The sequence below is a fragment of the Hoplias malabaricus genome, chromosome 11 (genome assembly GCF_029633855.1).
Source record: "Hoplias malabaricus isolate fHopMal1 chromosome 11, fHopMal1.hap1, whole genome shotgun sequence".
Taxonomy (NCBI): domain Eukaryota; kingdom Metazoa; phylum Chordata; class Actinopteri; order Characiformes; family Erythrinidae; genus Hoplias; species Hoplias malabaricus.
Window position 1 is genome coordinate 13,543,241 of NC_089810.1, and position 14,523 is coordinate 13,557,763.

The 14,523-nt window shown below is 41.9% G+C and overlaps 1 protein-coding gene across 1 annotated transcript; it reads right to left on the reverse strand.

Annotated features, from left to right (window-relative positions):
* Positions 1 to 1,502: 1,502 nt before the first annotated feature.
* On the reverse strand, positions 1,503 to 12,905 carry neto2b (neuropilin (NRP) and tolloid (TLL)-like 2b). The gene is made up of 10 exons (XM_066685519.1): positions 12,825 to 12,905; positions 10,437 to 10,493; positions 9,494 to 9,637; positions 8,535 to 8,783; positions 7,631 to 7,678; positions 7,133 to 7,260; positions 6,293 to 6,521; positions 4,167 to 4,280; positions 2,892 to 3,022; positions 1,503 to 2,502 (listed from the first exon to the last, which is right to left on the reverse strand). The coding sequence occupies exons 1-10, from the start codon at positions 12,832 to 12,834 to the stop codon at positions 1,924 to 1,926; spliced, it is 1,689 nt and encodes a 562-aa protein (XP_066541616.1). The 5' UTR covers positions 12,835 to 12,905; the 3' UTR covers positions 1,503 to 1,923.
* Positions 12,906 to 14,523: the final 1,618 nt, after the last annotated feature.

The following is a 14,523-nucleotide window of genomic DNA, read 5'->3' on the forward strand; positions in this document are numbered from 1 at the left end:
AATTCAGATGTTCCAGTCACCTCCATGGCCACAGGTGTATAAAACCAAGCAGTTAGACATGCAGACTGCTTCTACAAATATTTGTGAAAGAATGGTTTGGTCTCAGTAGCTCAGTGAATTCCAGCATGGAACTGTGATAGGATGCCACATGTGCAACAAGTCCAGTCATGTTTCATTAATACTAAATATTCCAGTCAACTGTTGGTGGTATTATAACAAAGTGGAAGAGATTGGGAATGACAGCAACTCAGCCATGAAGTGGTAGGCCATGTAAAATGGCAGAGCGGGGTCAGTGAATATTGATGTGCATAGTATGCAGAGCTCACCAATTTTCTGCAGAGTCAATCACTACAGATATCCAAACCTCATGTGGCCTTCAGATTACCTCAATAACAGTTCACAGAGAGCTTCATGGAATGGGTTTCCATGGCTGAGCAGCTGCAGCCAAACATTAGCCAATGCAAAACATCAGATGCAGTGGTGTAAAGCATGCCACCACTGGTCTCTAGAGCACTGGAGATGTGTTCTCGGGAGTGACGAATCCTGCTTCTCCTACTGGCAATCCAATGGATGAGTTTGGGTTTATCAGTTGCCTGAACTGAAGAGCTTGAACCTCGACCTGATACAACACCTTTGGGATGAATTAGAGTGGAGACTGTGAGCCAGGCTTCTCATCAAACATCAGGGTCTGACCTCATAAATGTGATTCTGGAAGAATGGACAACAATTCCAATAAACACACTCCTAAACCTTGTGGAAAGACTTCCCAGAAGAGTTGAAGCTGTTATAGGTGCAATGGTGGATTAAGAATGGGATGTCACTCAAGTTCATATGCGTGCGAATGCAAATGAGAGAATACCGGCAATATAGTGTACATTGTTAAACTTGATAATGTTTTTTTGCTAAACAAAATCAGGTCTTGCTTCCCCTCATCACTGAATTGATGTGCTTTAGTGAGAGCTTTTACCTCATTCATTAATCCATATTCTGTAACCTCTTCAACCTGACCAGGGTTAAGCTGGGTTCAGAGATTACCCAGTATATTTAATCACTGGGCACAAGCAACACACTCTATATGGGGTGCTGGCCCATTACAGGGCATCACACACTCACCCAGTCCCCCCCACACACACCTGTGGGCAGTTTCACAAAACAGGTGTTTTTGGATTGTGGCAGGAAACCCATACAAACATGAGGAGAACACATCAAAGCTCTTCACAAACAGTTACCCAAGGGGGACTGAACCTACCACGTCCAGACATGCGCTATGTGGCAGCAACACAACCTGTAGCACCAGCATGCTGCTTAGACGTCTTACTTGAAACTTGAATTCAATAACATGCATATACATTGCGTTTTAAAGGAACAGTATGTAAGTTTACCCCTAGTGTAATTATCTTTTACAGCACTGTATTGGAATCAATGAGGCAGGGCAGGTTTCCTACATAGTGTAGGTTCTTCAGTGCTGAGCCCAGAGTAGCAATGACTGAGACCCTATTCTCGCTATTACATGAAAAGTAATCACAATAATTTTGAAGCTGTAATTTTAAGGTAAAAATATTACATAGTGTTCCTTTAACAAAATGGGCTGTGCTCTATGACCTAATTAGGCTGAATAATATTCTTGCCTGCACTCTATAATGTTGGTCCAAACTGACAGCAGTAGCTTGAAAAGAATGTATTTGTAAGTTACTCAAGTCCCTAAAAGTGTTGAGTTAAACCAAAACATTGACTTATTGATACCCCTCAATGACTGGCGTCTCTATACTGGAGATTAGAGTCTGGTCATAAGTCTGTTTCAAAAGTAAACTCAGGTGAAGGCATAGAACAGCAAGTTTCCAGAGGTCCCATCTTGTGCACTCTGTTTGTTTGAAGCTCTTGAGTTTCTCTCTTTACTTAGCCTCTAGATAAAGCTGCCTGCTTTCAGAAATCCATGGAAAGAGAACGCTGTTGGACGGAGTTGCCATGGTTCCGTGCCATGACTACACTGCCGCCTCGGCCAAACCCTTCTCCACGGCTGAACACTTCTCCACGTCCAAACAGCTCCCCACAGCCAATCTCCTCCATCACCCGCTCCTCCAGGCCATATGCCCCATCCTCCAGCACATCCCTCAGGCTCTGCACGCTGTGTGTGTGCATGTGTGTGTGTGCTGTGTGGGGCAGTGATTGTGTGTGAGGGCCGTGGCTACTCCTCCTGCTGGGGAAGTTACTGAAGGCTCTGACGTTTTGCCCCATAGACTCGTCAGAGCCCTGGGACACATGCTGCACCCTGGTCACCATAGTGACAGGGGCAGCACTTCCAGGGGCTCCACAATGATGCTCATGAATGCAACGAGATGCAGAGGAGCAGCGGCGGAGCTTCTGAAAAGTCTCTAGCTCCTCAGACAGTTTGGCCAGCTCATCCGGCTCTTCGCGCTCTCGCAGGGACAGCAGCTCATAATTGGGAGGCTCTAGTACTTCCTGCAGCTCCGCAGCACTGAACATATTCTTACGTGCCAGCACCTAACATATACACACACACATAGTAGATGTGAAACAGAAACAGAGTCGTTATTTAAATGTTAGACAAAATTGTTTTTAACCTAATCACTTAATCAAATAAAATTTAGAAAAAAACAAAAGAAAATAACAGGCTTTCCATGTTCATACACACACCGTCAGCAACTGACAAGATAAACTATTTTTATAGATGTTATTATTTGTTATTATTGTAAACAAAGACATTGATATGAAGCAAATTTTCCTACAAAAAGCCTCTGTATTACACTGGAATTCACCTGTAAACCCAAAGTAATGTGAATGGGTGTGGTTTAACAGAATCTAAACCTAATTTCTGCCTGAGAAACAATTACTTTTACAAAGTTAACAGGTTCTGAGATAACATGCTCCACCTTTTTCCTTGGCTGTTTCATCTGCACCATCACAGACAAGATGAGGAGCAGAAGAACCACACCGGTAGACACAGCAATCACTGTGCTGTGAGTCTTACTCATCTGGTGGAAAATATTCTTGGTTTTTGTTTCTGAGAGAGAGACAGAGAGATAATATAGTATAGTAATCGAGTTTAAAAAATCAATTGCTAAAAAATGACTTATGATAAAATATGACCGTTTCACAATCATAATTACATTCCCAAGATATATTCAGTACAGAAATGCACGATCCACTTTTCTTATGCTGATATTGGAACCAACATCATCTTTTTCTTTAAAAAACACCAGGTCTCAGAGGTCCAGACTTGTTTTGGGCAGGGGACAACGTGTTCAAAGTTTCATGCTCATGTTTCCCTTATTTTTTGTGGTTAAAAGGGGAAATTGCTATTGAAAAATTTCTCAAGTATTTTGCTCTATATTGCTATCCATAACAAACAAAAATAATTGTCTAACAATTCAGTTAGTCAATTAATTGTTTCCTAACAAGCAGCAGTAATGTTCATTGTTTACTGCATGTGTTACAGCCTTAATCCTTTATGGGGCTTTTCATTTATTCATTCATTCAGTGTCTGAATCACTGGGCACAAGGCACCAACGTGTGTTTTTGGACTGTGGGAGGAAACCGGAGCACCCGGAGGAAACCCACGCAGACACGGGGAGAACACACCTCACAGACAGTCACCTGGAGCCGGGCTTAAACCCACAACCCCAGGACCCTGGAGCACCGCTGTGCTGCAGTGAAACTTATTATTTAACTTCAGAAGACTATAAACATAAAGTTTAAAATGAGTTTCATTTGAAATCCTGCATTTAAGATGAGAATCTAAAATCAGGGTGATTTGTTACAGTATTAAATCAGATTTTATTTTCCCCATGATGTCGCAATAATTTCCTGCTGATACTGGTACATCACCAACAGCATTGATAAAATACCTCTACATTTTAAATGTAGATTAAAACAATATGTATTTTGGTTTTCTGAATTCCACGGCGGCTAAAATACTTTCTTCATGTTTATTCACTGTATTTTCTCTTTCACTGTATTTCTCTTAGACTTTGTAACTAAGTGTCTCAGACAGTGTCTGGTGAAATCTGAGGTTTAATAATTTACTGAAAAATGTCCAGGCTAATCATAACTGAGTGATTGTGAGGAGTTTAACAATCCTCTTCTAATCAGCACTACACTGAGCACTGAGAGAAATGGGTTAGATCTCCATCTTAGATGTGTCTTACCTTTACAGTTGTTCTCATCCCAGGGGAAGACACAGTTCTGAATGCCATTACAGACCAGAGTTTGATTGATGCACATGTTGGTGTCACAGAAGAACGTGTTGGACATGCACGGAGCTGCAAACACCACAGAGCAAGCAGTGCTTCAGTTACATTGATCTTAAAGTGACCACAACACAGCAGAGAGTCCTGCACTTTGGATCATTCAGTGACACACAATCCCACACTTACTGTCATCTTACAGCAGTGGCCCCCAAACATTCTCTGCATTGTCCCACTTTTGTAAATAAGAAAATGTTAAATCACCACCCAACACCCACTCTAGCAGTGCTCAAACATGCCTCAGTTATTTGCCTTGCTTCGTCTGCTATAGCTCCTTTTGGCAACCACTATCTTACAGTGACCACAACCCAGAGGATAGAATCTTAATAACGGTGACCTTTCAGTGACCCCAACACATAACAACATAATCCTACAGTTACAGTGATCTCACAGTGAACAAAACGGAACGCAAATTAATCTTGTAGTAGCAGGAACAACCACAAGGTGGAGCCATCCACGTGTAGGCTGGAGAACATGTAACAAGCCTGTGACAGAAGGTTTGATTTAATTCATATCCAGTTCTGAGCAATACAACGGCTACTGTCCTGTTGCTACTATGTCTGCGTAAAGGATACATTTAGTCAACATCAATAAAAAGAACACTAGACAGTGTCAACAGTCTTTAGACACGCCCTGTGTTTTATTAACACTAGTGAATTCAGCTTCCTTAAAGTGGGGACACAGAAGATCAACTGTGCACACAGAGCCTGTTGGTTCTCCATAAAACAACATGAAATAAAACTGGATAATCTAAAGCAGCTGTATGTGAGTATAATCACCATGCCCAATGCCATGAGTCAGCTATAGGCTTATAAATTCCATTGGTCTGTGGAAAAATGTAGTAGTTTTTGCAGCTGCAAAAAGCTTGAGAAGATTCTAGATGAGAAATGGTTCTTTTCCTTAGTTTGGTTGTAAATCCATCCATCCATCCATTATCTGTAACCGCTTATCCAATTTAGGGTCGCGGGGGGTCCAGAGCCTACCTGGAATCATCGGGCGCAAGGCGGGAATACACCCTGGAGGGGACGCCAGTCCTTCACAGGGCAACACAGACACACACACACACACACACTCACACCTACGGACACTTTCGAGTCGCCAATCCACCTGCAACGTGTGTTTTTGGACTGTGGGAGGAAACCGGAGCACCCGGAGGAAACCCACGCGGACACGGGGAGAACACACCAACTCCTCACAGACAGTCACCCGGAGCTGGAATCGAACCCACAACCTCCAGGCCCCTGGAGCTGTGTGACTGCGACACTACCTGCTGCGCCACCGTGCCGCCCTTGGTTGTAAATAAACATGGTATTATCTCAGCAAATCTCAGCCCAGTGTGAGATTTTCCTGAGACCTCAAATAATATTCAAGGGGAGATCCAAGGCCATGTTTTCACTAGGAATATCTGAGCAGCAGGAGACTTTTATTGAAGTGCTTTTGTCTAGAAGAATCTACAGAGATATTATAGAGATCCATTCTTGATCTGGATTTCTCTTTTTAAGAGAGTATACAGGGTGGGCCATTTATATGGATACATATATATATATATGGATACTGGAAGCCTGTGCTAGCATTTCTCCTGCGGTGTTGCTGTCAGTGTGTGAAGAGTGGGAGAAGAGGGATTCATTGACAACCCAACACAATGGGCAGCACTTGGAACACATTTTATAAGCGGTCAGAAACTTGTAAATAACTCATGAATGAATAAAGTTACGTTAAAACCAAGCACACCATTGTTTTTCTTGTGAAATTCCCGATACGTTTGATGTGTCACATGACCCTCTTCCCATTGAAAAAACAAAAGTTGGATCCAAAATGGCTGACTTCAAAATGCCCACCATGGTCACCACCAATCTTGAAAAGTCCCCCCCCCCCTCCCATATACTAATGTGCCACAAACAGGAAGTTAATATCACCAACCATTCCCATTTTATTAAGGTGTATCCATATAAATGGCCCACCCTGTAGTTAGTGCTGATTGACAAGAAAGACAATGGGGTGAAAAAAGAGAAATGGACAGAGCTCACGGTCAGCGAAGAAGGTGAAGAGCATGCGGAATCTGCTGAGTCTGCTGGTCTCGTCTGCCCACATCCGGACCACCCCTACATCATTATCGAGTGTTAGGTCATTGGCAACAGTGCTGCAGAACTTGGCCTTCAGGTCCTCAATGGCATTACTGCCATCATACACTGCAACAAAGTTCTTCTTACACTCATTAGAGTTCTCCAACTGATAATCCAAGAACCGCAGGTAGATCTATTTGAAAGCAAGAGAACAAACAAGGGAGAGAGGAGATGAGAGAGATGTGTGAAACCAATGGACAGATGAGGATAAACAAAACAAGAGGAGGAGAAAATATAGAGGTTCTTCTTAGAAGGAGAACTATAATGTTACATAGATGTAGTTGTACTCATATTAAAACCTTATTGTTGCAGGGGTTTTTTAAGGCAGGCCAGGGCCCTTCACATCCTGTGCAAGTTGCATGAGAAATGGACCACTAGAAAAGTCCAAAAGTACTAGGACAGAGTCTTGTTTTCCTCTGCTATGAATAAAGCAGATTAAACATTGTATATTGAAGCTGAATTTTGAAAGAGATTCATTTTCAATCTGAAAGCTGTCTTAAGTTGTAAGTGAGAAGCATGCCAAGAGTTGAATAGAGGGCTATAAAGCCCTGCCCTCCCAGCATTGGGATGTGGAACAGCGGATCAGTTTCTCTGCAGGAAAAAGTGTTCCATCCTGTACCTCTGGGATAAGCTGGAGTGATGTTTATGATCCAGAGCTCATCATTCAACACCGATACTTGACCTGTAGCAAAACCAGAGACAGGGGCTGAGGGGTAAAGAGGGACATTTACAAAGTTGATTCACCCTGTTGTTAGGTGGAGCTCTGATCGTCCAGATACAGTCCACAGCTTCATCTGGTTTCACCTTATTCTCCTCCTCCACTTGACTGGATCTGATAAAGCCATCTGGACCTGTCAGCTCAAACTGGCAATCTGGGTGTATGTGTGTGTGTGTGTGAGAGAGAGAGAGAGATTAGAAAAATTTGGCTATTAAATAGTTTTTTTGTACAGCACTTAAGCAGGAGATAATCAGAACACGTTTAACTGTCGTCACATACCACAATCATTCATTCATTCATTGTCTGTAACTGTTTTATCTTGTTTAGGAAAACAGTGGCTCTGGAACCTACTCGGAATTATTTGAGGCACAGCAGGAGCACACCCTGGATGGGACGACAGTCCATCACAGGGCATCACACACACACACACACCTGTGGACACTACTGCATCCATCTACCAGTGTGTGTTTTTGGCCTGTGGGAATAAACCAGAGCACCTGGAGGAAACCCACAAGTGTGTTTACCTGGAATGGGATTTAACAGTCCTCCTACATGCAGATGAAAATCAGGATCTGTAGGTAGAGGGAGACATATGCATTAATGAATATTAATAATTAATAAGTGAATAATACTGGTGACAGGAAGCTTTTTTTTCAATATTTCAATATTCATTATTATATATATATCATCTGTCAGCGACTGACAGTCTTTACAGGACGCTGCCATCAGCTCATTCATTCATTATCTGTAATCCTTATCCAGTTCAGGGTCGCGGTGCGTCCAGAGCCTACCTGGAATCATTGGGCGCAAGGCGGGAATACACCCTGGAGGGGGCGCCAGTCCTTCACAGGGCAACACAGACACACACACACTCACACCTACGGACACTTTTGAGTCGCCAATCCACCTACCAACGTGTGTTTTTGGACTGTGGGAGGAAACCGGAGCACCCGGAGGAAACCCACGCGGACACGGGGAGAACACACCACACTCCTCACAGACAGTCACCCGTGGGAAACCCACGCAGACACAGGGAGAACATACTAAACTCCTCACAGGCAGTCACTCGGAGGAAACCCACGCGGACACGGGGAGAACACACCAGCTCCTTCCAGACAACCCGGAGCAGGAATTGAATCCACACCCTGCAGGTCCCTGGAGCTGTGTGACTGCGACACCTACCTGCTGCAACACTGTGCCGCCGCCATCAGCTCATTTCACTCAGTTTTAAAGTTAGTTTAAGAATATTAATATTGACAAGCCAAGAGGTTTTTGTTTGATGGTGATTTCATGTTGCTTTCTGTTCTTGGCAGTTTTTCTGTGTTTTTTTTTATTGTTTATATCGATATTGGAATTATATCGTATTGACAAAAAATGAAGAAATATATTGTGATATCATTTTTTGCCATATTGTCCAGCTCTATTTACCTATAGTAAAAGTGTATTCCACTCTGAAGCCCAGCCCCTCCAGCTCCTCATCGCTGGTAAACTTGATCCACATGAAGCGTCCTGTGGAGGTGACCACTCCTGGACTCTTAGCTCCACAGAAGCGGTTTATTAGCGGAGAGAAAGCAAAAGGTCCATCATGAATCTCAATGAAGTCAAAACGACATTCAAAGGACGGCTCGATAAAAAATTTCTCTTCGAACACCAGCTCGATCCTCATCCGGGGCAGTGCTGAAACCAGAAGCAGACAGAAGCGTTGAGTGTTTTTAGGCTGTTTCAAAACATCAGCTGCTTCTTACATTGTGAGGACATTTTAGAACCTCCACAGAGGAGGAGCATGAAACAAAATGGGACACTGAAGCAGCTGAATATGAACCTAAGCCACCATGCTCAGATCCAAGTCTCAACTAGAGGCATATAAAACCCTCCAGCACTGAGCTGTTTGATCTGCATCCTCTGGAGATAGAACACTAACCAATACTTTGAAAAGAGTTGGAGTGGGTTTATGAACCAAAGCTAATCCTCTGACATCATTAGCGGACCACACTAATGTTCTTGAGACTGAGTGCCATCAATTTCTCACTGAAATTTACCAACATTTAGCCTGAAGCCTTCCTGGATGAGCTGAAGGTGTTACTGCAGTCATGGGGAACAAACTGTTACTCACTGCCTTTTATTTCAGACCAGATGTTGGATATGTAGATGTTCTGCTGACCTTTGACCTTGCAGTATGTACATAATTTCTTTCATCCTGGAAGTTTGGGGACAGGCTAATTTTCTAAAGTACCCTCTATGGCCAAAATTTCGACTATAGCTGGACGAGCATGTGTCCACATACTTTTGTGTATGTCAGTATATAAGTACAGTTAATAATAAGACTTGTGTCTTGTGTGTGTGTGTGTGTGTGTGTGTGTGTGTGTGTGTGTTGGGGAGGTACATACCCTCAAGTACGTACACACAATCTTTGTTAGGTGGGTAAGCGTTGGGATAGTTCGGGGAGCTGAACATTCCTCCATTAGTGTCTCGTATCCACGTCCCACAGTTAGATGGACGCTTTTTAGCTGCAGCCACATTCTGAGACAAGGCTACACACACACACATACACACGCACACACACACACACACACACACATGCAAACACACACACACACACACACATGCAAACACACACACACACACACACACACACACACAACAACAAATGCTATTAAAAGAGAAGCTGCTTTCTGTGATATATGTGATGGATGGATGCACTACTATTTAAAACAACAGGTAGAAACAAAGCTACACAAATCTAACAAACTCTTATGGATATGAAAGATCTGTACAAACAACAAAGCACTAACCATGGCCCCCAAAAATGTCTGAATATTGATGACACACTTAGTATGTTAATGTATGTTTTCAGGAATAACATTAACAGACCTAGTGGCATCCCAAGATTGAATTATCTTTAAAGTAAATGTGTTTGAGAGATTCCTAAAAAGATTTACACCCAAATATCTTTGTATAATCAGCAAAACCACTGTGAGAGAAACAGCCACGATGGTGAGAAAAACAGTTGTGTGCTTTATTAATTCAACCTAGATGGAATTTTTCTCCAGGACGTCTCCACTCAAAGTGGTTTGATAATAGAATGTATCTGTGTTCGCTAATGTTTAAAACGTATTTTGGGAGTCACAGTGTATCATGCTATTATTTAAGATTGATCTCCTCTCTTTATTTTGAAACTACCAGAAGACAAGTTTACAACAGACCTTTCTCATCAATGTAAGATATCATCCGTGCATCTGTACTCCTACAGTGTTTACAGAGTCCAGAAAGACACAAGTTGTAAAGTGCAAGCGTTAGTTCACCACAAGAGAATTTCTGAATAAGACCAACCTTTAGTGTTCTGAGCCAATGCAAACCCCTTCTCTATCAGGACCAGCAGAACCCAAACTGGAAAAGAAAAGTGGACATTTTACATTTTTAATCAAATCCACACACAAAAGTCTTCTCTCTTACCATTTCCTAACTACTTCATTCTTAGGTTATTTTTTGTTGAATAAATTAACAATTGTCATTTTTATTACTATGTACCGCTCACCACGGAATGACAAAGGAGTAGGATAATGTATGAATTTTGAATTACAATTATATGTCACACAAAAATGCTTTAAAACTTGTGTGCACACGTAGTATGTATCCACTATGACGTTTCTGAAGCTTTTTTGATGTGGGGGGCTAAGGGAGCTGTCCGTTCAGCACCACACCGTGAACAATTCATGATCATTTGAGGAACTGTTTATATTTAAACCTGACCCTGAACTAAGCAGTTACTAAGTTAATAAGCAGTTAAAGACAATGAATGAATGAATGTTTACATTTAAGCCAGTTTATGTGCACTACTACATTTGAGAAGGGTCTTTCCTAGTAATATATATCTGGTAATGGAAGGGTACCTATTCCCCCTCTGTGCTATTCTCTTTAGATTCTAGATTGTTAAAGTTGTCGTACTGGAAAAAACACAGCAATTTCCTTATTTTATTCTAAGATAAAGTTTTGTAAGAAAAAACAATACATGACTTTTCAGTAGTGAATTAATTTCTCTATTTGCATTAATTATTCTAGAATAATAGTGTAATACTGTTGCACACATGGTTTTATCCCATCAGATACAAAATGAGGCGAGATCTATTTATTTCCATTGATTTTGGAAATGGGGTTATTGAACTGAATTAATTGGTGGACTTAACATGTTAAAGCTCTGTTCATTTAAAACTCAATCATTCCAGTCTAAAATCGCCTGATGAACAATGATAGTGATGCAGAGCCTACATGTCTCTCACTAGCAACTCACTGTACATCCAAAATGCCTTAATTCAAAGTCAGGAATATCAGACAGATTCTCTTGTAGATTAGCCATGGAGCACTGTGTGTTTCCTTTTGTGTCAGTAACCAATAAATGACACTGCAAGTTCAGTGATATGAATATTGCACATGGGCACATTGTGATACGAGTATGAAATGATATTTTGTACTGGCCTACTATGTTGATATTGACAGTCTGTGCTGTTTTCCTGCTGCACACGCCTCACTTCAGAGGTTTAACATTGTATTTAAAACAAATAAGAGCCCCAAACCACATGAACTGAGCCGTACAAAATTCAGGTGCTGTGATGACTGACGTAGTGAAAGGTTCCAGTGCCGTTCTAAAGGAAATTCAGGATATGAGGAGTTTTTAAACTGCTGTCTCTATACTTCTACTCAAACTGATTTTGACCTCTGCACTTATTGTCACTTAATTTCCTATTAACATAATGATGGCTGTAAGCTGCTCTTTCATTCGCTGTAAACTGTTGCTGTTAGAACATAACATTGTATCTCCACTTAGCTCAATTGTCAAATGTTTACACACGACTTGGAATTACCATTTTTATGTGGTTCAGGAGGCTGGCCTCAGATTAAAGAAGATTACAGGTATTAAAAATGTTACTTTTTAAGTTTGTGTCTTTTGCCACTTCACTGGGGATTGTGTATTGTGAATGTAATCAGTTTAAACGGTGGGTCTTGTCTCTTGGTTTGTGGTCAGAGAGGAATTCTCTCTTACAGCAGTCATTTGTGTCCATCTGGACTTTTATGTTAATTCAACATTGGTGATCTTGCCCTGTTGTTGATTGAGCGATTAAGAATGTGATAGACCCCTGCTTGAGAGAGAGAGAGAGAGAGAGAGAGAGAGAGAGAGAGAGAGAGAGAATAGAGATTGAGAGATAGATTGAGAAACACAGATGGAGACAGAGAGACAGAGATAAAGTCGGAGACAGATTGTTTTTACATCTGTCCTCACAAGATCATTACGTATGCACACTCTCTCTCTCTCACTCTCTCTCTCTCTCTCACACACACACATACACATTGTTTGATTGCAGAGAAATATAGTTTAGAAGTCTTGCCAATTGAGCTTAAACAACATCCTGTAAAAGCTGTAGTTAAAAAAAGGCAGTATACCACACACCAAAATAAATTCCACACAGAAGACATAATTACACATGAGAAGAAACACATCTGCATACATTAACAATTTCTTTACACTTAGTAACTAAACGACAGGGTGAATCCCTGCTGCATCGGTGTTTCAATTTCACTGTTCACTTTGGACAGTACTTTGCCCCCCCCCCCACCCCCCACCCCCCCCACACACACACACACACATCTAATCTACATACATGGTTATTTAAGGAACTAAACTGGCATTGCTCTGGGTACCTTATAAACACACCCCTCTCTCACCTGTCTGCATCTCCCCCCACGTGTCCGAGTCCTCCACCTCTTGACCTCTTGTTGCTGTCCTTTAAAGAAAACAGCTCTCTACATTTCAGCCACAAAAAAGTCACCGCAGATTTCTTCCAGCGCCTCGAAAATCCTCCAGTTACAAGTTATCCCGTCATTTTATGACAAACAAAAGTCCATCTTCAAAATCACCTGCTTCTCGAGCCCCTGAGTGAAGGTCCCCGCGGTGAAACATGAAACACCGAGAGTTCAGCTCGAGAATCGGTGATGAACTCGCCTTCACAGGAGGAGGAAGACGAGCGGGGACCCAGAGCTCTCTCCAAGACTGTTTATTTCTTTTTCCACTCGTATTCCGACAAGCCGTCCCCTCAAATACTATTGGCTGGAAGTAGACAGCTGCTTCGCTCTGATAGGCTGGTACCTGATATTTATAAGCAGCCCTCGTGTGAGTAGATGAGTATGAACTATTAGCCAATCGGAGCGCAGAAGGCGGGCTTTGTCTGAAATCATGCGGAATAAGAAATAACCTCGCAAGAATCTGCTGGAGAGCTGCACGCAAATCAAATGACTGGTTCAGACTTCGAAACTAGTATCGCTTTACTAAGAATAAATGCATAGATGGAAGTTACACTGGACATTTACGAAATGGAACAGATAACAACGTCTGTTAATCAGCTAACGGAACAGTTTCTTCCCCACACGAAAAATGGGTCAATTATGTAAATACTCAAAGAGAGTACATGAATAAATAAATGTAATCGAGCTTCACGTATGTGTCGATTCAGTGAATGTGTTACACAAATAAAAACGTTATACAGAAATAAGCACTTAATTAATTTAGTTACAATTATTAATTACTAACAGGTTGGGCGTCACGGTTGTGTAGCAGGTAGTGTCATATTCACACAGCTCCAGGGACCTGGAGGTTGTGGGTTCAAGTCCTGCTCCAGGTGGCTATGAGGAGTGTGGTGTGTTCTCCCTGTGACTGTGTGGGTATCCTCCGGTTTCCTCCCACAGTCCAAAAACACACGTTGGTAGGTGGATTGGCGATTTGTTGTTTCTTTTCTTCTGGTTGTAAATAAATCTTATTTCACAAAAGAACAGTGTCTTATGGGCATTTATAGAAACCTGGAGAGAGTTCAGCCAATTCAGGTCGTCTCGTCTCATCTCTCTCCCGTTCAGCTCACATCTCCCTGTTATATAGGGTTAATTTTTGTCCAAATGAGGTAAGGTTTATGGCTCTTAATTACATTATCTGATGCTTTGAGAACGAGAGCAGGAGACTCTTTTCCTGGGGGTTCTTGACCATTGGATCAATGAACCCTTAACTTAATTAGTTCATCCTCCATGAAAACAGAGGTCATATTGGGTCTCCAGCATTCAGAAACATATGCATATATGGCCAATACAATATACTTCAGTCTCAAAGTGTCCATATGTGTAAGTGTGTGTGTGTGTGTCGCCCTGTAAAGGACAGGTGCCCCCACCAGGATATGTTCCTGCCTTGCGCCTAATGATTCCGGGTGGTCTCCGGACCCACCACGACCCTGAACTGGATAAGTGGTTATAGACAATGAATGAATGAATGAAAAAATAACAGCTTACTATCTTGAATTTTAAGATTTGACATTATAAAAGGGGCAATTAGGTAGCAATTTTATCTTAAAATTACAGCTTCAAATAATTGTGATGCTCCCTT